The sequence below is a fragment of the Ictalurus furcatus genome, chromosome 27 (assembly GCF_023375685.1).
Source record: "Ictalurus furcatus strain D&B chromosome 27, Billie_1.0, whole genome shotgun sequence".
NCBI classification, from domain to species: Eukaryota; Metazoa; Chordata; class Actinopteri; order Siluriformes; family Ictaluridae; genus Ictalurus; species Ictalurus furcatus.
In genome coordinates, this window is record NC_071281.1 from 10,766,329 (window position 1) to 10,791,929 (window position 25,601).

General features: G+C 38.9%; 1 protein-coding gene across 1 annotated transcript in view; it reads left to right on the forward strand.

Moving 5' to 3' along the window:
• The window catches only part of si:ch211-186j3.6 (neural-cadherin), a 270,148-nt gene that overhangs the window by 165,558 nt on the left and 78,989 nt on the right, over positions 1-25,601 (forward strand). Inside the window, exons 20-22 of the mRNA XM_053617155.1 lie at positions 4,570-4,754; positions 12,865-13,091; positions 22,148-22,425. Of these exons, the coding sequence (XP_053473130.1) occupies positions 4,570-4,754; positions 12,865-13,091; positions 22,148-22,425 (690 nt within the window). The remainder of the gene's footprint in view (positions 1-4,569; positions 4,755-12,864; positions 13,092-22,147; positions 22,426-25,601) is intronic.

Sequence of the window (25,601 nt, forward strand, 5' to 3'; positions counted from 1 at the left end):
ATCTGGTGGTCCTGGCCCCCTGGAGAAAATGTCCCCCGCAAAATCAGGAGGCCGGGCGGCTTCTACAATGGCACAGGGAGGCTGAGATATTTCCTCGGCAGAGCATGAAAGCGACGCGACGTCCCCAGCTGAACTGGAAGGCCGAGAGAAGTCCCCCGTGCGGCCAGGGAGAGGAGCGTGGGTCTCCTCGAAGCAGAAGGGGGGAACGCTAGTTGCCATGGAGCAGGCGGGCTGAGCAACGACCTCAGCTGAACGGGGAGGCTGAGCGACGACCTCAGCTGAACGGGGAGGCTGAGCGACGTCCGCAGCTGAACGGGGAGGCTGAGCGACGTCCGCAGCTGAACGGGGAGGCTGAACGACGTCCGCAGCTGAACGGGAAGGCTGAGCGACATCCGCAGCTGAACGGGGCAGCGGGACAGCCTCCTCGGCTGTGCAGGGCAGCGGGACAGCCTCCTCGGCTGTGCATGGCAGCGGGACAGCCTCCTCAGCCTGTCCCTCTGAGGTCGCCATGTTGACCTCAGGTGAGAGCTCCACAGCTGAGACCTCCCCGTAGGCCTCAGGCTGGAGCTCTGCTGTCCTCATTGCCCCCCCCCAAAAAAATTTCTGGGCCAGCCTTCACCTCTGGACTGCGCAGCAAGGTGTGCCTCCCCTGCAGTGGAAAGCCCCAGATGCTCAGGTTACTTTGCTGGCTGTGTTGCAAGGCGGACTGTGGCGTGAACGGAGCTTGGCGATGCGTGTCGGCGGACTGTGGCATGAGCGGAGCTTGGCGGTGCGTGTCGGCGGACTGTGGCGTGAGCGGAGCTTGGCGGTGCGTGTCGGCGGACTGTGGCGTGAGCGGAGCTTGGCGGTGCGTGTCGGCGGACTGGGGCGTGAGCGGAGCTTGGCTGGGCGTGAGCGGCGTTTGGTCATTTGGGTCAGTAGGCCTGAACGTGAACTCAGGGACATGAGACTTGATTTGGACCTCAGGGACGCGAGGCTTGGCTGGGACCTTAGGGACTTGAGACTTGACTGGGACTCGGACATCAAAGCCTGGTGCTAGTGCCTCCCCGCTGACCCTTTGCTGGAGCTCGGCAGGTGAGCCCACCTCGTGGGGCTCAGGTTCAAGCTCTGAGGTCACCCTGTCGGTCCCGGGCTGGGTCTCTGTACTGAACACAAACTCCCCCTTGTACCTGGACTCCTCCTCCTGTTGGCGTGGCATGGCGTAGTCCTGCATGAACATAGGCGGTAAGTTGAAGCCCAGGTAATTCCTGGCGTCCTGCTGCTTTCGTAGCGCAGCTTGGTAATCGTCCGACTGTTGGCGCAACGTGGCAAAGTACTCCACTAACATTGGTGGCATTCTGACGCCCCAGTTATCCATCTTGGCGAGCTGCTGCTCCTGATTGTTGGTCTTTCGTTCTGTCACCATCCGTGGGTTGAGCCAGAAGCAGATGCAGATGCAGATAAAGACATTTATTTAAAGAAACGTACTAAGAAACAAATACACTATGACAACCTTGAAACACACTGTGGCAAGAAACAAACATCGAGACATGAACAACGGGAGTCTAAGACAACGAAAGACAGTGAATCAGTGCAGACAATGGCTATATATACACGAGTGCTCATTAACCAAAACGTGAATCAGGTGCAGGTGGTCATGTGACATGTAGTGCAGTGCAGTGGCTGATGGGAAGTGGAGTCCAGAGCTTCCTGATACGTGACACCCATGGTGAAGCATGGTGGTGGCAGCATCATGCTGTAGGGCTACATTTCTGACATTATTTACCTTAGTGTCATTTTTTGCTTCACAAAAACCTGCCATTTTAACAGGGGTGTGTAGACTTTTTATATCCACTGTATATTTGCTCTTCTTGCTGAATTGGAGTGAATCATTACAATATTATCAAAAAAATTTAAAATGTTAAAGATTGTTAGATTAATGCATTTATTTAATGACAACCACTAATTATAGACTTTGTAGGACCAATTACTCTGTTGGGTGTGGTCAGATTAATGGGAGATTTGCTAAGAATGTGCAAGTAATGAACACAGCAGTGGCTGCACATTATTCATGCTTAACCAGCTTAGTTTAAACTCCTGCTTTGCTTGTATCTTCCTTTCAGAAAAAAAACTAGCCATGGATGCAGATATTTTGACATACATTTATTATTAGATCATTTGAAACAAAAACAAAATTAGTGGTTAGATACTTTTAATACATTTGGAAACTGCAGTGCTTAAAAAATGGGTAACTGTGTAAGGCTCTTCCATTTCTACTTGTTAAAGTGACCTTAACATTATAGACAGTAAAGCAGAGAACATTCTAGTGACTGAAGTGGAATTACAGTGAAAAGAACATGAGGCCAAAATGTGAAGGCTGGCCAAGAGCTTCTTTTTATTTGACACTTCAAACCATATGTTCTGTTCTTCTGGTAAATTCATTTTTTTTTTACTCAGTAAGCAATATGATTCCTGATATTATGGCATTGGTCAGTGAATGAAAATGTATATGTATATTTTTCTATAGCAATCACTGTTTTATCAAGTTTAATCAAAGTTTGCACAGCAAATATCACCAGTTTATCACAATTGGTAACCAGCATATGTGGTTGCAAACTGAGTAATTATTTATACGCAGCATGTGCAATGGGCCATATGCAGAGTTGGAGAAAGTCACTGAGATCACATTTTTCCCTATTCTCATGTTTAATGTGAATGTTACATTAAACTCTTGACCTATACACAGGGGTGCAGCTATTAAAGTATATACAGTTGTATGGAAATATCTTGGCAACCCAGGCCAAATGACATATTTGGTTGATTTTCCTGCAAACGCTAATGCACAGGTACTTTGTATTTGATGAAATTAAAATAAAAATAAAAAAATTAAAAATTCCTGCAAACTGTAATGCACACATACTTTATATTTGATGAAATTAAAATAAAAATATAACATTTTCCTGCAACGTTAATGCACAGTTACTTTATATTTGATAAAATGTTAATAAAATAAAAAAAATAAATAAAAAATAAAACATTTCCTGCAAACCCTAATGCAGAGTTATGTTATATTTGATGAAATTAAAAGAAAAAAAAAAGTGTGGCATGTGAAAAATGTTTGGACACCTGGTAGTCTCAATAAGCTCATTAGGACTTGTTAGGCAGGTCAAGAATTGTCATTAAGAATAACAATTCCTGAGGATAATAAATTATCTTGAAAACTCTTTAAACCTTGTTCTACTCAACAACCATGGGTTCCTCTAAGCAGCTGACTGAGGATCTGAAAATGAAGCTAACTGATGCTTATAAAGCAGTGGAAGTCTATAAAAAGATATCAAAGTGCTATCAGCGAACAATTTACACTGGCGGTTAAAGGGAACTGTGGAAGTTAAGGCAAGATTTGCAAGACTCTCAACTAGAACTGTCTGTATGCAGGCTAGACAGGCAAAGCAATGAATCAATATCACACAAGCAAGAGTGCAGTGCAAGAGCAAGTATACAGAATATCTGCACTGATGTGATTCAGGCACAAGACCACCGGCCTGTTTAACCACACTCTTGCTTGTACAATATTGCTTTTATAGTACAACAGTTCTATAAAAAGAAATAAATATCTTGTGACATTTTGTACACAATATAGCCAAATGTTTTGTTTATTTTTGCTCCACTAGCAGAAATAAATCACAAAAAAGTTACACTCACTTTATAGCACATCGGCTAGCTAGCTCACATTGATTTGTACATCCCTGTTAAATGTGCTTCTGGTAAAATTGGCCTAACTTCTTCCTTTTCATTGTCATCTGACAAGCTTTCGTAGTCAAAAGTTATATTTATGACAAATGTATCACTTGCCATGTCCGCTGATGATGTCGGTAAGACTATTGCAGTAACCATTTCAGTGTAACAAACTATCGCTACGATTCAAACAGTGAAGTTATACTAAATATAAGCAGTCTTGGAATGCTGCTCTTCCAATCAAATTAGTGGACCAGAACTAACTGTTGTATAAAACTGTTGCAACCTCATCACAAAATTGAAAGTCTAGTGTATGCAAAACAATATCTAAATAAGCCAGCGGCATTTTTGATACGCGTGCTGTAGACTAATAAACTATAAATGTAACTCTTTGACCACATTCAGGAGCAGCAGTTGATGAGAAGAACATACTGACAATTGTTAAGTATGGCGCGGGTTTGAGGGTGGAGGGGGAAGCTGGTTGAGTGACAACCAGTGGCGCAGGAAACATTGCACAGGTAGATTGAAAAATGGATTCCAATAAATATCTGCAAATTCTGGAAGCAGACTTTACATAATCACTATAGCAACTCAAGCTAGCTTCTATAACAGAACAATAATCCAAGACATGCCTCAAAATCCACCATGGACTACTTCAAGAATTGCAAGCTGAAATAATAAAATAACAAATTAATCAAACAACAATTGGTGACCTCCTAGCTGGCACTCTGACTTAGTACTGACTTAGTAGTATGTCCAAACTTTTGCACACACATAAACATGTACACACACACACAAGTCAGTATATAATGACATATTTAGTGAATAAGTTGTTTCCTTCTCTTGGCCCTACAGTTACTTCATCCTGAACAAGCGGACAGGTTTTCTGGTTATAAAAGAGAATGCTCCACCTGGCACCTATGACTTCCAGGTTCGTGTTTCGGATGGCGAGTGGCCAGATGCTGTGTCCAGTGTCAGAGTTCACGTACGAGAGTTACGGGACGAGATTATCTACAACTCTGCCTCACTTCGTCTTGCAGGTAAAATCAATCAGAAGCTAATTTTCTTCTAATGGTTTGAATGATTTCGCTCACTGTAATAAAAACAACAAAGTCTGCTGATTAAACCAACTTGAAACATGAAAGTTACACGTTGGAAATTTTAGGGATCCTTAGGCCAGTGACAGTATGCTAATTGATCATGTGCAAAGATCTCATATTAAACTGTGTTCATTGTATTTTCTGCATAACCTAATAAGATTCTTATAATATAAAACTAATATAAAACGTGCTCATTTTTTGAGACCTGACATAAGTCAATTTAAGTTGTAAGTGTCACATGATGGCACAGAGCTGCAGTAAGGACACCATTTCAGTAGTGGCTGGCATGTCCGATCTATAATCAGAGCAAGCTTTAATGTTGGTCATGTCAAGTGATAGTGAAATAAATTCCAAAGTGGTGCCAGTGGGGTGGCTTGTGGCTTTACAACCATCAGCATTTTAATAGTAGAGAGAGCATTTCCCAGCGGGATAGCAGTCTTGAAATCAGGTGATGGCTGAAGGAGTTTATGATATTAAGAACTACTGGGGGAAAAAAGCTGAAGAAACAGAAAGTGGAGTGTAAAGCACTAAGAGAAAACATGAAGTTATAAGGGACACCCAGCTCCAGAATCATTAACACCTTCATGAATATGAGACAAACAGATAACTGTAATGGACTGCAAAAAAATGACATCTTAACAAGTGGAAATTCCCTGTATGTAGTTGATTATATCTAGTATTTCCTATTATAAGATTACAATAAACCAAATATTATTATATATTATTAAATAGATTATAGATTATTAAAACCATTTCAAGTCATTTGTAGTAATTTCAAGCTTGAAATAATCTTATTCTATTGGCAGATAATTTTGCTCATTTTAAGGATTTATTTCTAGAAAGAAGCAAAATTATCTGCCAACAGAATACGAAAACTACAAGCTTGAAATGAGTAATAATGTTCAGAAATTGGTTTAATGATCTTTTATTTGTGTTATTGTAATCTTATAATAAGAAATATTAGATACATTTGACTATATTCAAGATATTTTCACTTGCTTAGATGACATTTTTTGCAGTGTGAGTAATGTTTTGAGGTATATACATAGGCACACTGTACAGTTTTTCTTAAAAATACGTCATACAATGTAAAATAAAAGTATGGAACCTCACGCTTGTTCAAAGGCAACAATAAGGGTAATTTTAAATGTTAACTGGGTGTGTGCTTAAGATTGCCACACAGTTCTTGAAGAAATAAAAAAAAAAGGCAAAGATTTTATATTTTTTGAATTATTTTCTTGAAGGGCACCAATGATACAATATTCTAATAATAATAATAATAATAATAATAACAACAACAGGAGCTATTGAATTTTGGATATTACAAACAGGTTATTCTGCTCTCATGGATATCAAACAATTACAAACACAACACAGGTTTATGCAAAAAAAAAAAAAATTGTTAAATATTGGTGTGTAACAATTTTTGGCACCCTTTTAGGCAATACTTTGTGTTACCTCCCTTTGCCAAGATAACAGCTCTGAGTCCTCCTATAATGCCTGATGAGGTTGGAGAATACATGGCAAAGGATCTGAGACCATTCCTCCATACAGAATCTCTCCAGATCCTTCAAATTTAGAGGTCCACACTGGTGGACGCTCCTCTTCAATTCACCCTACAGATTTTCCATGGGTTTCAAGTCAGGGGACTCTGATGGCCATGGCAGGACCTTGATTTTGTGTTCAGTAAACCATTTTGATGTTGATTTTGATGTATGTTTTGGATCATTGTCCTGCTGGAAGATCAAACAATGGCCCATTTTAAGCTTTCTGGCAGAGGCAGTCAGGTTTTCTTTTAATATCTGTTGATATTTGATAGAGTCCATGATGCCATGTATCCTAACCAGGGGCGGATTTAGTGATTTGTTGGGTCCTAGGCAAAATATAGGAATGGGGCCCTCATTTCAGTGTTTTAACATCAATATTTAAATTTTCAACATACATTATTTAGCATTAATAGCAATAATCAGGGGTGAACTGGGACCAAAAGGTGGCCCTGGACTTTCTGGCCCAGAGCGGACCACCACACCCGGCCCAGAACACGCCACATCATAACACACCAGCTCACTGATGGTTAGACCAATTTTTAACTACAGTTACTAGAATAAACTAATTCTTTAAACTAATTTTAAAGAATTAAGTGTTAATAGAGTACCCTATATTTTCCTTATGATTGTGGATACATATAATTGTGTTTGATCAGACTCCTTTCCTGGACCTCCCTGGGTAATTAAAGGTGGTGGCAGCTGGTTAATTTTGGGTTGTGAGTATTGTAAAGAGAGGCTCACATTTCATATTACCTTGGCCAAGAATTATTACAGTAATTTAATAATAATAACAATAATAATAATAATAATAATAATAATAATAATAATACCACTTTACTAAACCTAATTTTAAGCAAAGATTAAGTGTGGCACACTATAAAAACCACCATGTCATCACCTGACAACGCTAAAGAGAAAGGCTACACCTAAAGTACTCACATAAATAATAACAACCAGCAATGGTCACATAACCACATACTAGTGACAAAGAAAAACAAAACGACATCTTACCTTCAGAAACGTTGCAGGCAATGAGTGGAAATGTTAAACTTTCTCAGAACAAAGTCTTTCCATTTACATCACTGTCGTAATAGCAGTGTGTATATGTATGTAATTGGCTGATTATGACTACATTTTTTTTAGTCAAATTCTACTTTTCATTCATAATCAGTATTCATTGTAAAACTAAATTAATTTACAAAATTGTTAAAAAAAATATTTAGTTAATTATTAACATTTCAAGAAGTAAGAGGGCACAGTGGCATGGTGCGGCGTCCCAGCAGCTGAAATTGCTTTCGGGGGATGGGGTGCTTACCAGAGGTGAGGGGGTGACTTAGTAGATTGGGCCGGGCCCCCGGGGCCACCTCGTGGAGCTGATGCTAATTTTAGCACTAACATGAATACACATCTAATAATTGTATCCCCCAAAAATAGACTACTACTAAGACTACTACTATGACCACTACTACTAGAATAATAATATAATAATAATAGTAATAATAATAATGTATTTTATTTTCTAATATTAATATTATTTACAATAAGGCAATTGCCGACCTTTGCGTAATGGTAAAATCCACCCCTTATCAAAATATCCAGGTCCTCTGGCAGAAAAAACAGCCCCAAAACATTAAAGAGCCACCACCATATTTAACTGTGGGCATGAGGTACTTTTCCATATGTGACTTCAGATTGTAATTTTGGAGACTTTCTGACCTCAAGATTCTCCAGCTGTGATCATTGGAGATTTTTTGGCCACTCAAACAGATGGTTCACAGAGCGTTGAGACAATATAGACACACATCCTCTTCCAGGTTGATTCATAACATTTCCAGTTGACTGGAACTTCTTATTTATTGCCCTGAAGGTGGAAATGGACATTTTCAATGCTTTTGCTATTTTCTTATAGCCACTTTATGAAGCTCAACAACCTTTTGCCACACATCACAGCTATATTCCTTAGTCTTACCCATTGTTATAGATGACAATCTATAGCAATTTGGCCTACGTGTTACCTCATATTTATACCCCTGTGAAACAGGAAGTCATGGTTGAACAATTTCCTGTTCCTAGTCAGCCAGGTGTACTAAAATTGTAAATTATCAATTGGAATATACTTCAAATATATTTTTCTCATATTTTTTATAGTTCAGTCCAGTGCACTTAAATGATGTAAACATGTAAACTTCTTAAAGTGCTGCATCTCTCATCCTGTAAATGCACTTTGATCCATGCCAGTTTTCATTTTTTCAAACAGCAGCTCTCACTACTCGAGTCTTTCACATTTACAAGTGAATAGTGTGTATCTCCCACTTGCCATGCCTTCTTTTAACGCTATCCAAACACACACTGAATCCTAGCTTTCACGGTAACGGAAAGACCTATTCATACTATAAATTTCAGCTTCCTTGACATTTTAAATCCAATTTTGAAAACAAATATTGACTGCAATAAAATTACCTTTTTTATTCTGCTTTACAAAGATTATGGCGTATTGTTTTTGTAAAAATCTGCAGGTGAACTTAATTGAAAGGGAAAATATGTGGTAAACAGGCATGAAGATGAGCAAACACACACACATGTACAGGAAAACATATATTGTTCTCACATTCTCTAGCACATTAATCATAGGGGGAAAAAACGAATATCTAAAAATGTCTCAGAAAGCCTACCTAAATATGTCTAAGACCTTCTGAGACATTTTTTACTTAAAAAAAAAACAACAAAAAAAACCAACTATTTTCATTGTCGATTCTTGTCAAGAATTCTGTGCACCTGTACAAATTTGTGGGATCGATAAAAAGAGAAATTGGGAAAAATATCTGCAGTTATTAAGTGGGATTAGTGAACCAAAACCTGCTCCATCTTAAAGTCTCATTAACACGCACTCAATCATCACTGTCCCCCAACTCAGCACAGCCTGAATTCCTTTAAATTCATTTTTAATGCTTAATTTATTTCTGTGAGGATGTGTATGTGTGTCATTTTCTCTTGACATATCTGCTGGCTTCTGTAATTATGTTATTGTATATTTCTACATAGTTCTGGATTAATGTTCTCCTCTAGAGTTTATTTTTAAAGTGCATACACCTACTTGTGTATGTACATAGAATATAAAATATTTTCATAGATATAGAATGCATATGTATATATGTGGCTTGTGAGAACCCCTAAGGAATTTGAATGAGGGTGTGTTTTATTTTATTTTTTATCTTTCTATTTATTTATTTCTTGATTAGCATTCTGAAGCAATGTCTCTGCCAATATAGATACATTCGATGTTACTCGCATTTATTTTTGCACTGGATCAGTCAAATACACACAGAATGATATATATCACAAGACACAATGCAGTCACCAATCCATCTACCAGCATGTTTTTGGGAGGTGGGAGGCAACCAGAGAACCCATGGAAACACACATGGATATATGCATAGAAAGACCTGAACTCAGGATAAAACCAGAGACCCTGAAACTAGGAGGAGGAAACACTACTTGCTACACCACCAATGTTGTTTCATTGTAAACAGATACAAACAGTAGAAAAAATAATATGCTATTCAAATGTACCTGAGGTTGTGGTTATGGCCTAAACCTACTCAGAGCCCATAGAAACAAGGTAGTATTTGGTCATCCCTGGCTATCAGACGTGGTTCATGTGGAGCTTGCAATGGGAGCAGAAGGTTTGCTTGCTACCTTTGTTCCTATTAATTACTTCTGTCTGCAAGTCTCCAACTGACACACTTCAGGCTCAAACAACCTTCACTGTGCTGTTTTGCTGTTTTCCTACATTGTTTAAGCCGGTTGTCAGAGGAGAAATTTAAAGCTGTGAAAACTGTGAAAACACACTGGCACTCACTCTCTTGCACTCATTCACTTGCACTTATACACCCACATGAAAACTTGCCATGACTCATGCTCCAGTACATACACGTGGACCCCAACTGAGATGCAAACAAAAAATGAATTCCCTAAAGGAACACGTACACAACTCCAGTCACACATGCTTTAGATGGAATTATATATTATATAAAAGCGTTCTTAAAGCATCTTGTCGAATGCTCTGCTGCAGTATATAGAAAATAGTATATACAACCTGCACAATATGTATAAGTCTGGTTGAGTGCAGTTGACAATATCCTGATCTCATTAAAGCTCTGAATTTCCCAAATTCTCCCAACATATTCACCCCTACCTATATGCTGCAACACATCAATACAAGTCCCAGGAGAACTCTGTTACTATCTAAAAATAGCCCCAAGGAAGCTTTACCCTGCCAGGAGATGTTCGGAGTGATACACGGACTAACACACTAACACCTCCTTTGGAGAAGCAGGTCACCAGTTTCCTAAAGCCAAACACACCCCCCAAAAAACATCTCAATTACAGAAGGGCAGTGGAAAGTAGAAGCGTGCTTTGGCAGCTCATCTTGGTGAATGCTTGGGCCAGTAGTATGTCAATAGTTATAAGCTGAAAATCTGAAGCTTACTTTGGCTCCTATTTATAGTGAAAGCTCAGGCATAAATGTGAAGACAGTAGATACAGGCCATTTAGACTGTTTGTCTATAATGCTGTCTTACCAGACATACAAGGTGTGACCATACTCCGAAAGAGTAAGCCACCCCATGTTGACAGCAAACGCTGTGTTTGCACAAGCCTTATTGGATGTGGCCTGTCAGCTTCAGTTTTAAAGTGGAGCAGTGGCCAGGCGACTTCACTTAATGACAGACGAACATGCTGAGGAGGGCAAAATGTGAGAATGCATTTTTTATGTGCTGTTCTGCGGGTGCTCAGGCTTTGACCCCTGCTGATCCTCCTTTGGATAAAACATGGCATTGAGCTTTAATTTGATGTTCTTTTTCCCTACTGTATATGTCTCAGTGTTTGGCCAGTCAGCTGGCAGTTCAGTGATGGCTGCACAAGATATTGAATGAGAAGTCTAAAATAAATTTCCCTATAATTCATCATTGCTATTATGAAACCATTCTGGTTAAGCTTTAAAGCACTCTTATCATATAGACAGAGGCATACATGCACAAGAACATGTGCAGTGCAGTGAAAAAGTATTTGCCACATCCTGAGTTCATCTGTATTTGTGTATATCTCATAGTAAATAGTTTTAGTTCTTCAAACAAAATACAGTATAAAACAAAAGCAACCTGAATAACACACTACAGTTTTTTATTTATTTATTTTATTGAAGCAAAAAAAGGTATCCAAAAACTATCACCAATGTGAAAAACTAATTGCCCATTTAAACTTAAGATCTGGTTGTGCCACTTTAGCAGCAATAACTGCAACCAAACACTTCTGATAAATGGAGATCAGTCTTTCACTTACTTCTAGGACTAGGTTGTGTTTGAATTTCCACTTATGGACTGAAGACCGGACATTCTCTTTTAGGATTTTTTGGTAGAGAGCAGAATTCATGTTTCCCTCAATTAGTCTGTATTTTGTATTTACTCAGATTGCCTTTGATCAATCTTAGATTTTGTTTTAATTTCTGAAACAATTTAGTATGAGATATACTGTACACAAAAACAGAAGGAAAAAAATGTGCTTTTTCACAGCACTGTACTTTCATGTAGTTACTCATGTCTGTTTATGCCTATTTATACCAGCCACCCCTAAGACAGTTATCTATATTGCACACTACTAGTCACACTACAAGTTTGGAGACACTCGACTGAAATGTTTCTCATGATCTTAAAAATCTTTTGATCTGAAGGTGTATGATTAAATGTTTGAAATCAGTGTTGTAGACAAAAATTTTATTGTGCCAACATATTCATTTCTTTCATTAGCAAAATTAACATTTTATTTACAAAAAAATATATATTTTTAAATGGATGACTTGGAGTGAAATACTCCGAAAAGTGGCCAATAAGTGTCCAGCATAGGTGGGAACTCCTTTAATACTATTTAAAAAGCATCTCAGGGGGATTCCTCAAGAAATTGGTTCAGAATATGCCAAGAATACATTTCTGTAAATTCTAGACAAAACAGTGTCTACTTTGAAGATGCTAAAATACTAAATTATTTTGATTTAGTTTGGATTTTTTTTTTTTGTATCACAACATAATTCCCATAGTTTCATTTGCGTTATTGCAGAGTTTTGATAACTTATTCTAAAATGTGTGAGAAAATAATAAAAAATAAAGAATGCGTGTATCTAAACTTTTGACCTGTACACAAGTAGCTACATGAAACTACAGTGCTGTGAAAAAAGTCTTTAGTTCTTCATGGGATTTCAAGCCTGTGCCAAAATTGGCCAAATCTAGTCAACCATATGTAATGCTGTGCAACATTTCAGTATCAGGATGAAAGTGGACCTACTGAGACCAGCTGAGCTTGAGTTGCAATTAAGTATCTGGATTCAGTTTGTCATCATTCCAAAGCAATATTTCAGCTAGATGGCCCATCACTTGTTTGATGTCAGGATGGTCTAACTATCAGGAATGAAGATCAACCAAACTGTTCTTTTCTTTGTGTTCATTCCACAGAAATCACCGCAAAAGAGTTCATGGAACAGCGAGGGGGGCTACGGAGCAGATACGAGTTGTTGGGAGATTTCCTGTCCGAGATGTTGTCTGTTGGTGCAGATGATGTTAATATCTTCAGCCTTATAGAAGTGCGAGACAGGACCCTAGACGTGCGCTTCTCTGTGCACAGTACCCCTTTCCAGCGTGCTGAGAGACTGCATGGATACCTCGCTGCTCATAAACAGAAGGTAAGGTTTCTGTCCTGGTTTCATGTACAATTACATACAGATATAGAGGAGTAAGCTGGAATATCTCTCAGGGTAGAGTGTGTTTTATTATACTGGACTCACAATACACAGTGCAATAAACAATGGGAGAGTTTTGTATTTTTCTTTTATACGTGGCTTCCAGTTCAGGATTTGAAGTTTTGAAAGAATTGGTTTGTGTCTACTTATCTCTGTTGTAGTTTTTTATTCTTTTGTTAGCTCTGTTTGCATGATAATTAGTTGTTGTTGCCATAGGCAGGTTGTAGGCTAGCTTTGTCTGTGAACTTGGCTATAAATATATGAACTGTCACACAATAGACATACAACAGTTAGAACTGCTGTCTCAATTACTTAAGCTTGGCATCATTGCTCTCCCAGTCACCTGTAGATCGTGGGTCTACAAGATGAGCAACGTTCCCTCAAGCATGCTTGAAAAGGCTTGAGACGTGTTCTTTACTTCAGCTTAATTACTTAGATTAAAAGCCCTTTTGGGATCATTCTGCCATTGGCTACCCATTCTTTTCTGTGAAATAAGTGCTGCTCTCCGTCCTCTCTTCTGCAAATATAAGGCAATTTAACCACAGAGAAGCAGAGGAAGACTTCAGGTGTGATTTTTTAGCAGCCTGCAGCAATTTATTTGAATGCACTTGCCCTTAGAGGACAGACGTTGATCAGAATGAGAGAGGAAGTATAAAGCAGATAGTTAGCTATAGAGCTGAGAGAGGAATAAAAAGGAGGGGCAGTAGCGATGAAGAGGAGAGATAGGGCTATCAGTGTTTTGACATTTAAATAGCAGGAAATACTACACAAAAAACTCACATTCTTATTTTCTGACTTGTTTGATCCTTCATTCTCTTGCCTCTGCTAGTTCTTGCTTTCATTACTCAGAGTTTGGGGAGAAGAAAGTGAATATTTAGCTGGAGCACCTTATTAATATGGAATGTCTGCTTTCGTTTACCTAAAGTTACTGCAGATACTATGGAAAGAGCTTCTTTATGATAATGAAAATTAATCTCTACATGAGTGCTGCATAGAATCTATACCAGCTTTAAATTAAACACTATACAAAAATCAAACAATAAGGGAAAAAGATGAAAATTCAAGGGATTTTTTTCATGTGAAGATCTACATGGACACATTTAAACCTCACAAGTAATTGCTTTATTTTTGGTAGCCATGATTGCTGTCTGTGTGTCGGATAAGCTCAGGGAGGATGACGAGAGGGAGACAGAAACAGAGAAGCCTCTTTATGTCTCACTTTTCGGTGTTGCCTAATCCTCTTCCATGAGCTCTGAGAATTTAGCTCCCTCCATCTTTCTTCTCTCCGAACATACTCAGACTTAAACATCCCAGGATTCTCCTGTGGCCTGCTGGGATAAAGGAAGCAGATCGAGGGGCACGTCGCTCATCTCCCAGGGGTTCATCCTTCCATCCTGCCCCCTTAACCCACCATCCCCATAGAGAGATATGCTCCGAATACTTTTGTGATTATCACCGTCAGTGCACGCTCATGCTGACATTTCAGAAGATGAGGACAACCCCCTCCCATCCCTAAAGTAACCGAGACTTGTATCCATCCTGTATCCATTCAGTTTTCAAGCTGCTGGATGTATGATTAGGGGAACTGGGAATTGTCTCTGATAGAGAAATGCTATTGTAAACTTGTCATGGAAGGACATTTCATAACATTGGTTCTGATGTGTACCCCTACACCATGTGGATTATTCTGTGTTGCAAGTCAATGTACATTCAAAAAACTATTGAAGGCTGTGTCACAAAACACATGATGTAATTGCACATAACGGGGTCAGACCTCAGCCAACAGACTAAGCTAGCTGGCTAATATTAGCTAATTAATACAGTTTTTACATGCATGCAGGAAATTGAAATGAACTTAACTGTTGGATATTTTAACAATATACATTGCCACAATGCAGCTTTACTAAAATCCTGGGGCCAATTTACCAGAGAAAACCTTAGGAAACATTGGCAAAAAAATATATATATATATATATATACTGGAAGGGGTACCCATACTATTCTGGGTGACAGTTTGATAATATATCATTACAAAAACAGTCATATACAGAAATGTCAAAGACCATAATAGTGTTAAAAGAATATGGAATGGTATAACGGTATAATCATATTGTTCATAATCTTGGGATGAACATAGGATAGTCTTTATGATTATTAAAAGATGCTGGTGTCCAGTACCCAGGTGAGGTGAGTTTTAACCATTAACTGCTTTTGGGAAGTCCTAGAGAAGCCAAGGTTATACTGTACATGCAAATCCATCCACGGCAACAGAAGGTGAGTCACAAGTGCAGAACATTCCAGATGAAGAAGGTAGAGGTACATTTATGGAGGATACCTGTATGATTCATCATGTTGAATCATGCAGGTTCAGTGGATGAGAGGAGTAGAAGTATGTCAGGATCTGGCATTCAGTTCTACAGAAGAAGAGGACAGATAATTAGTTATGCTCTTATCCTACTATGGTTTAAAAGGGTGTATATTGTAATCATAGCATATGCAGGGAGCGCTGGATGGTAACGCAGGCATAAGAGCACTCTAGAACTGCAGTGTTCTGCCACTCCATCATCAACAGCATCAAAAACAGGGAAGTGGTAGCTCAGTGGTCCAAGACATTGGACTTCTGATCGGAAGGTCATAAGTTCAAAGCCCAGCATCAAGCTACCACTGCTGGGTCCTTGAGCAAGGCCCTTAATTCTGAACTACTCGGTTGTATAAATGAGATAATTGTAAGTCACTGTGGATAAGGGCATCTGCCAAATGCAGTAAATGTAAATGTAAATTAAAAATAAACATCTAAAAAATAACAAAAACAAAAAATAACATTACTGAAACACTGTCCCCAGATCTGCATCTTTACCTAACCTTCCTGACTAAACCAACAGGATTGCAATTTACACTTAAAGATGAGAATGTGTCCTGAACATGGACAGGACAGGAAGACAGGAAGGCTATTCCGTACCCTGAGGCTTTGAAGGAAAAAAGCTCAACCTCATACTGTGGTTTTCATTATTCTGGGTAACATACAAGAACCTGCATCTTTTGATCTAAGCAGACAAGTTGGATCATAATAGACCAAATGTCTCCTCAGGTACTATTGCTCAGGCCCTAGTAGAAATACGTGTTGTAATTCTTGTTGGAATTAAGTAGGAGGAGGTTACTCAGGTTCCTCAACTTGCTGTCTGTCATCAGGTTTTGTTGAAATATAATTCATAAAGATGGTCCTAGAGCAGACCCTAGCAGTGTAGTCTGAAGAAAATTATGTTCACATTTTGAGTCTGATTTAATATCTGTTTAAAATAAACAACAACAAAATACAACAGAGTACTTGATTTTCCTTCCTGATTATATTTTCTTGTAAGAGACTCAATATTATGTAGTGTAGAGCATAGCATTCAGTCAGTTGAATGGGGTATAAGAGGTCAGAGGGCAAATCACTCAAAATCAGTAAATCTGGAAGATTTTCAATGAATCTGAACTGCCATGGCAAGCACATCACACACGACACTGTTGCCAAACTTATTAACAAATTTAAAAAGACTGGAAGTGTGAAGTGGAAGTGACCAACCGAGAAGTGGATGTCCACGAACATTCACTGATGAAGGCACGACTGAAGTGATGCTGGCGTACGCTGTCTCCAAGGTATTGAGACGTTTGGGACACCATGTATATCTAGGACAAGTGCCATGAAGTCTGCAAATTTGCACAGAAATTTAGAATAGGGCCCTGGTTGTGTAGGAGTAGAAGGAGTAGACTTCTTTTTTTTTGCTACATTTATTATATAAATAAATATAACTATAGCTGCTGCTGCCCCTAAAGGCCTAGCTAATTTTAAATGTAACTAATACTACAGTACATCGTGTTGAATATCCCAGGGTGAACACACAACCTGCATTAAAAGTGTGTGCAGACGTGATTTGAGACAGCTTGAGAACACAAGTTGTTCATTACTGGGAGAAGCTTTTTTATCAGTTGCATGCATGCGCTGGAGCATGAAATGAGGTGCAAAACATGTTTTTTCTTAGACAAAACAGATTTTAACGTCTTAATGCGGGCATAACAATGTTGCAGTTCGTCAGATTTCAGACCTACGATTTTCAGCGCTACCCAGAACGCTAGCAGCTGCAGTAATTATGTGCCAAATGAATAATTGGAGTATTTTGCATTGCCCCTTTTGTTCAGGTTGATTTTGAAAGATAAGTCCATGCACTTTCAAATACATGCCATTCCATAGTTGTTGTTTTTTTGTTTCTGTTTTTAGAAGCATGCTTTGAGGAACTGAGCAGTTGTTGTGATTATAATTATTGTCATGCTGAATGTCACACCTGTTGCTCATTATGAGAAGTTCAAAAAGAGCATGCAAGCACTAACGGCACAGAGAGAAAAGCATAGTTGTGTGTAATTTGGTGCTGAGAGTATGTTGTTCTCATCTCTAAGTCCCCGGCAGGGTATAGTCTCTCATCGCTCTCTCTCTCTCTCTCTCTTTCTCAGCCTGCATTTCTCAGTCATTTTCATTTCCAGGAATACTTTAGCAGAATGCAATTGTTCCGAAAAAAAAACACGTCACATTCAGTTAGGTGTGAAGTGAAGCCTGATGGAGCATGTGAAGAACTTACCTTAATTTATGGTGCTTTCATGTTTGTAGCATTTTGTCTGTTTGAATCAAACCATGTTGTGCTTTCCTCAATGGTGCGGTTTGTTTTTTCAGATATGAACACCACAGTCTCACTCAGGTGAGACAATCAGAGCCGTGTGGTTGCAGTCTGGTTCTAAGCAAACTCTAGTATGGGTTAGTTGCAGTGACAAAAAGATTCCACCTTCAATCAATCCAAATGCATGAAATAAACCAAACATGCTGTGTATTTAGGATTTTTTTGTTGATGTCACCTGGTAAACTGAGCCAAATGAGAGAGCTGTAGTACTGCGGAAATGCGATGTGTTTTGGATATTTGGATCAACAACCAATGAATTTTATGAGTATATTTTAGCCGTACAAGCCCCTCGGAATAACATGGGTAGTGTGAAACCATACCAAACCAAATAGCGAATGAAACACATATCAATTTTGCACAGATTTGGACTAATAGTTGTGAAAGTGCCGTTAAACAGCATGGAGTAATGGGGAAAAAAATTAAACCACATTCATTGGCTTTTTTTTGTGTGTGTGTGTGTGTGTGTGTCATCTCCTTTCTGAACAATTCCCAGGATGTTCCTCTGTGCCATAGTACTGCCTCTGTAGTCTGTAATCCTTGCGGGAATTGTGTGTATTGTATGTCCAATTCCTCTGGGTTTCACATAAGGTGGTGTTTAGAAATTAACTCTGAGAAAGAAGCGGGCTTGCACTACAAATACTATACAGCCATTTGGAGACAGCCTGGAGGATAGAGAGAGACAGCGATAGAGAGCCAGAGAGAGATAAAGATGAGCCAGAGCCAGCTAGTACGATTAGATTTTCCGTCAACTAGCTATGGGCTGTGTGCGAATCCCCGGCTCCCATGTGTGGGCTTCGGTTACTCCGTCTTGTCTGGCGATATGAAGCCTGGGCTGATCAGATGTCTCTGAGCTCTGATGAAATGAGACCTCTTTTTCGGTGGTTAACCTCACAGGTAATGCATGCAAATCACCTTCTTAGCAAGCATTAGCACATGAAAGTGGCAGTTAGAGGCCTGTGTGCCCTGTGCTGGACACACTTTGTATGGTAAATAGAAAAGCCTCCGGGTCCCAGGAGGACGGTGGAGCGACAGCTAGAGAGCACTGGGAGTTTAGCCAGTGGTGTTATTGAACATTTTAACCTTTACTGTCTGTGTGAGGAGGGCTGGACACATTGCTCTCAATATAGGGGTTGGATTAATTGCAAATTAGACAGGGGGGTTTACTAAGTAAGGAATGAAACATGATGGGGCATGCTGTGCTAGGATAATAATCATCATGTGGGATTGGGATGATGTACCACCCTGAATTTGATCATGTATGTGACGATAACATGCATAGAACTAGCATGTTTACTGTATATAATCCTGTGATTTCCCTTGCAGTCGGAATGATTGTCATATCTCCTGTTATAGACAATCAGTTAACATATTCTGACCAATCAGATTCAGAAATTTATCAGCACTGTGGTATAAGAAGGGCTGCTATAAGAGTAGTGAGATTGAGACACTGTGTGTTCTTTGCTTGAATTTGTAGATGTTTAAAGTACTTCAGCCACATTTCCAAACATTTGACCACATTTCTCCAGTTTAAAGAAGGGTGAGAATTACCCAACAGTGACAACAAATATTATCAATAAATATTGAATAAATGTGACAGTCATGACACTACAGTGGCACAACAGATATATTTGGCTTCCAACCTCAGGGTTCGATCCTGAGATCAGGTTACTGTCTGTGTGAAGTTTCGCATGTTCTCCCTTTCGCTCCTGTATCATGTAAGCTCATTTTATAATTTATATCATTTTTCACATTTTCTTTGTAAACTACAGGCCAAAAGTATGAAATCAAACGAGTGAGGTTAAGATTTTAAAAATATGTTTGCAAATTAAGTAAATTTGCCAAAAGCCAGCAGAACACAATATATGTACTGACATTGAAAAAAACATTTTAAAAAGAAAGTTTCTTAGAAATATTCCATTAGTTAGTTAGAATGTAATAATCAGGTTTGTGTTTGGGCTTTTATCAAACTCAATATTAGGTAAAAAAATGCAAAATGCAAAAACAAATAAGGGATATGTTGTGCACTTTTGCTTCAGACATTTAAGCAAATATTTAAGTTATGTACTGTTGAAAACAGTTAATGTTTCAAGGTAGTGTTGCTTAATAACAACAACAACAACAACAACAACAACAATAATAATAATAATAATAATAATAATAATAATAATAATAGCTACTGCCCTGGGTGCACGGAGTTTGCATGTTCTCCCCATGCCTATTAGGTTTCCTGCGGGTACTCAGGTTTCCTTCCCTGGTCTAAAGAAATGTGCTGAAATCTGATTGACGTTTCCAAATTCTATAATGTGTGAATCGGTGTATAATTGTTTGTGTGATTGTGCCCTGTGATGGAGTGGCAACTCATCCAGGGTGTCCCCAGCCTTGTGCCCTGAGTTCCCTAGTATAGGCTTCCTGTGAATGTATTATACTACTACTACTAATAATAATAATAATAATAATAATAACATATAATATAATAATAAATGTTTACCTCACACCTCCAGGAATGTATGTTTTCCCTGTGCTTCAGGGGTTTCCTCCGTGTACTCCGGTTTCCCTCCCCAGTCCAAAGACTTGCACTGTAGGCTGATTAGCATTTCCAAATTGTTCAAAGTGTGTGAATGGGTGTGTGATTGTGATAGACAGATAGATCGATAGATTGATAGATCGATAGATAGATGGATCGATAGATAGATCGATAGATCGACAGATAGATAGATAGTTCGATAGATCAATAGATAGACAGATAGACAGATAGTGCAGGTTATTATAATTAGAATTATAAATATTGTTTATTATTCCCTGCAATGTAATGTCATCCCACACAGGGTTAATTCTCCCATCTTATGTTTAGTGTATTCCGAGACTCTGGATCCACTACAACCCTGACCAGGATAGAGCAGTTACTAAAGATTCAGATGAATGAATGATGCAGTTACTGAAGATAAATAAATGATTATTATTATTTTTAATTAACAAGGGGGCATGATGACTTAGTAGTAGCACGTTTGCCTCGCACCTCCAGCGTTGGTTGTTTGATTCCTGCCTCTACCCTGTGCGTGCAGAGTTTGCATGTTCTCCCCGTGCTTCGTGGTTTCCTCCCCCAAATTGTCTGTAGTGTGAGTGTGTGTGCAGTTGTACTCTGTGATGGGTTGGCACCCTGTCCATGGTGTCCCTGTCCTGCCTTGTGCCCGGAGTGCCCTGGGATAGGCTCCAGGTTTCTCTTGACCCTGTGTAAGATAAGCATTACAGAAAATGGATGGATGGATTTATTAACACCTGATAATGTTGGAAACACACCACTATATTATTAGTATATTTTTACTGCTTATACTGTATATTAATATAAATTGCTGTACTTGTTATTACTGTCTCTGCTGTATTGCTCAGTCATCACATTGTACTGGCGTTCACAAGCAGTGGCAATAAAGCAGAGAGAGAAAGATAAATCTTCAGAAAGCCTCCCTACTGGATGTATATGCACAGTGACAGTGTCTCATCTCACTCCAGGCAAGGTGGGCTGTGCCACGTCTGCATGGTGCCTCAATGCCTGGAATCAGCTCCACAATGGAGCAGACCACTATCATTAATCAGCCATTTGAGCACTAATCTAGCAGGTCCTCTCAGCAGCCGCACCATGACGTTAGCTCGACCTGTCACTGCTTCTCCAAATATCATTAAAGCAAATGGATTTCCTCTAAGGAGGAGAGAGGAGTTATATATCCAGTTACATTTAGAGCTAAGGCACAGTCTCATCTCTCACTCTCTCTCCCCTGTATATCCTTTGCCCACTATGACTACACTTATACACACCTATCCACTCTGGCCAGATGAGAGCCGTTCAATTACAAGACAATACACACTCCATAGCAGGCTGCTGAAAAATTGCTGTAAAAGCACAGAGCACAGGTTATGCTCTTGCTGTTTATGTGCTTTCAGAAAAAGTGCAGGCTGGGATAAGCCCTCGAGTCGCTGCAGTGGCAGGAGATGAAGCTGAGTGTACTGATGAGGGTGTTTACTGTTGTATGACTTTTACCTGAGAGGAGTGTGAAGTTGTTTTTTTTTTGTTTTTTGTTTTTTTACAGGTTTGTGACTATTGTTTGCCACTATGTATGATAATGCTGGAGCGTAGTACCTCTTTCAATTTCTTTTCTTATTTCTCATCCTTTCCAGGTGTCTGATCAAAGCACAGCATTGATTGAAAGAATCTCTTTTGCATTCCCTTTGTGGATGCTCTCTGTAATGCCCTACTCTCTCTATACATTTTTTCTCTTCCCTACTTTCTGTCCCAAGTTGCAGTCATTCCTGCAGGTGAATGTTACCCAGGTGCATGTGGACGAGTGTGTGGCGGTGGACTGCAGCGGAGGAGGAGGCTGTACGAACAGGCTGATTGTGAGTGAGAAGCCCTCCGTGGTGGATTCAGACAGTATGGCTCTGGTGTCAGTGACACTGGAGTCAACAGCTGTGTGCAGCTGCTCGGCCCGGGAACACCTGCACCAGGGCTGCTCCACCTACCCCAGGAACCCCTGCCACAACGGTGGAGTGTGTGTAGACACACAGAATGGATACAGGTTAGACAGTTTCCATAGTGTGTGTGTGTGTGTGTGTGTGTGTGTGTGTGTGTGTGTGTGTGTGTGTGTTTGTTTTCCATAGAACTATAAGGGCTCTGTTTTCAGCCAGTCACGTATATAATTTTGTGGACATAACCCTGGAAAATTGCTAAATTGACTGGGTGCAAGTCTTTTTTTTTCCTGTTGTTGTCTGGTTGCTTTTTTTTTGGGACAAAATGACACACTTATGCTAACATACGTACGTTTATATTTTTTACCGTCTGAGGCCTTGCTGTAGCATAAACACAAGTGAAAAACAGTATTTACCCGACTTTATGCAAAGATTTAAACGCTTCTGTAACAATTCCTAAAACCAGGATGTGTGAATGCACTATTTAAGGCAGAATATGGACTAAGCACAGTAGTGATGTACACTTCACGAACAACAGAATATCTCTGAATAAATGTGACTGTACTGAATTACCATTTGAAAGACTGATTCATCTAGTATTGCATTCCTGTTAATGCTTTGTGATTTATTTAGGAAGAGATTCATTTACAATACTGCTATTGGTATAAACGCTAACCTTCCTTCACAAATTCATAGATCAATCATGTCAAACACGTACCAAAATGTGTGTTTAAGCACATAAATTGAGCTACAGTCAGTCTTCCGACTTACAAAGAAACTGTAATACAATAAAATGTTGAAAAGAACAAAACAATTCAAATCTGAGTCTAGATAGTATGGTATAAGAAAGATAGGCTTTAAAAAACTTTGTAAAAATGTATCATATAGACTTTCCTGTGGCATTACTTTTTGTGAATATTGTGGAAAATAAAAGTTAATTAATGATTTTTCCAGTTTTGTAGAGATCTGGGATATCTGAGGAACTTTGATCATGTGATATAGAAGTTGCTGGTGCTCCAATTGCATCACTTTTTCTTTTGTGAAATTCATTATGGATTCAGGTTGTTTTATATGTTTGTTTGTTTTTCTGGTTGTTTAGCTTATTTGACAAATAACAAAGTATGCTGAATAAAAAATCTGCTTGTCCCAAGCTCCTCGGCTACTGATTTGTCCACTCCTAATAATTAATAGGATCAACAGAATATGTAGCAAATTGAATAACATAATCATATTAAAGACTCATGTTTAATTCACCATGAAATATATAGAGAAAAGGAATTAGATGATATAAACAGGGTCATATATTTAAAAAAAATCACCCAAAATACATTTGTTGTGAGGTTTTTCAGTGAGTTAATTATTTCTACTAATTAAAATTAAGAGTAAAATGTGGAATCTGATTACACAAAATTAATGAAAGTGAATCTGAATAGATATTGCAGTAAAACACCGCTTGATAATGTATTCATTTTAACCCTGCCCCTTTTTGCAATGCCCACATTATGATCTGCCTTATGTTTTTTGCGATCAGGAAAACAGGGCCCTGTAGGTTTTAAATGTCCACAACTTGTGGAGAAACTTGTCTGCGTATGGCAGAGAAAGAAATATATCCTGCAACCTTGTGGCAGGTCGAGTTTAACAACCAAGAAACATGCAGTATTTTTTATAATTCAGAGTGTGTGTCTTGCTTGTGTCTAGAAGCACATTAGGTCACTGGCTTTGTATGTAATGCAGATTAACAGAATTTATTCATAAAGTTTAACTGGAGTGCTTGAGAACTTTGCTGAAGGCCCTGCTTCAAGAATCGCAGTATTTTCAGCTGTATGGATTGGAAATAGATGGCTCTGTTCTGCTGGACTAGTGCTTGTGTGCTCTTGGTCAATTAACACTGCTTGAGCAAAAGGCTAAATGCAACATATTAGAAGTTGGAGCTCTGTACAGTATGACGAAAGAGTGTGATGAAACAGCATGAAAGAGTTAGCTCTGAATATTAGACTTATTCCCTTCTCTCTCGTTCTCGTGCTCAACGGCATCTTCAAGAATGCCAAATGATTCAAGTTCAAGTGAACTTTCCAGACAGATCTCATCCAATATTTGCAAGGCTAATCCTCTCACCACTGAGAGTTCTTGCAAATATTAGGTGTGGCAAGCTTTTATTCTGCTTGCTATTCAATTCAATTACCAAGGTCTTGCATGACTATTGATTTTTCTTACAGAATAACAATACACTGGGAGAGTGATGGAGGAATGGTGATGGATGGGAGAGGATCTTTTTTTCCCTCAGTATGAAAGTGTAGTTAATAACTAAATCTCCAGTGTCACTCAAGGGGTTGCTGGCAGACAGAATATAGTTCACATCTTTAATTTCTCATTAGAACCAACTCTGGGAATTTGCTTTCTATGGGGAACGATGTGCAACAGGTTAGCCGTATTGCCTGAGGGAGCCCTGTTCCTTCCTGATGTAATTGATCTCTTTCAATTATGTGGAAGGAAATCTATATGAGTGTGTGAGAGGTTTCATATGTAATGTGCTTTAGTATTTCATTCAGTGTTGTACATAGTATGGAATGAATATAGAGGGGATAAAAGCAGCTTACTTTCTGTGGTAATGACGCAAAATGTTTACAAATGCAGTATAATTAATATCCTGTAGGGTCATTAGTAATGCAGAGCAACAAACACATCATTAATATCAACTAGTCTATTCCAGAGAGCTTGCTTGAAATTAAATGCCTTGCGTTTGATTGCTGCATAATGTATCAGGTGGCAGTCAACACTTAAACACAAAATGCCATCCATGTCTTACTTTTGCAACTTATTCATATGTTCCAGCTCCAGTATATAGGTAGCTCAATTTACAGCCCAATAATGACTAATAACTGAATTAAGAAAAAAGGAAAAAGATTAAGTTATGGTCAATCTGAATGAATTTCAGATGAAAAGTGCTATATAAATGGTTTATATAGCTCTTTCTTACAAGAAATTGTTTAAAATGTGTTTCTCCATTAGTTCCTGGTGGTTTTGTAATGGGCTATAATGATTAGTAATGGTATTGTGTGTTTTTGAAATGTGTTAATATCACAGTGTAAGAGTCCTAATGGTTGGTTTTAAAACTTGGTTTTAAAGGCATTTGATGGATTTCTAATGGAATTGTCCCACATGAGACTTTGATAGGGGCCTTTTATTGACGTAATGAATGTCTCTGATATACACCGGTCAGCCATAACATTAAAACCACCTGCCTAATATTGTGTAGGTCCCCCTTGTGCTACCAAAACAGCTCTGA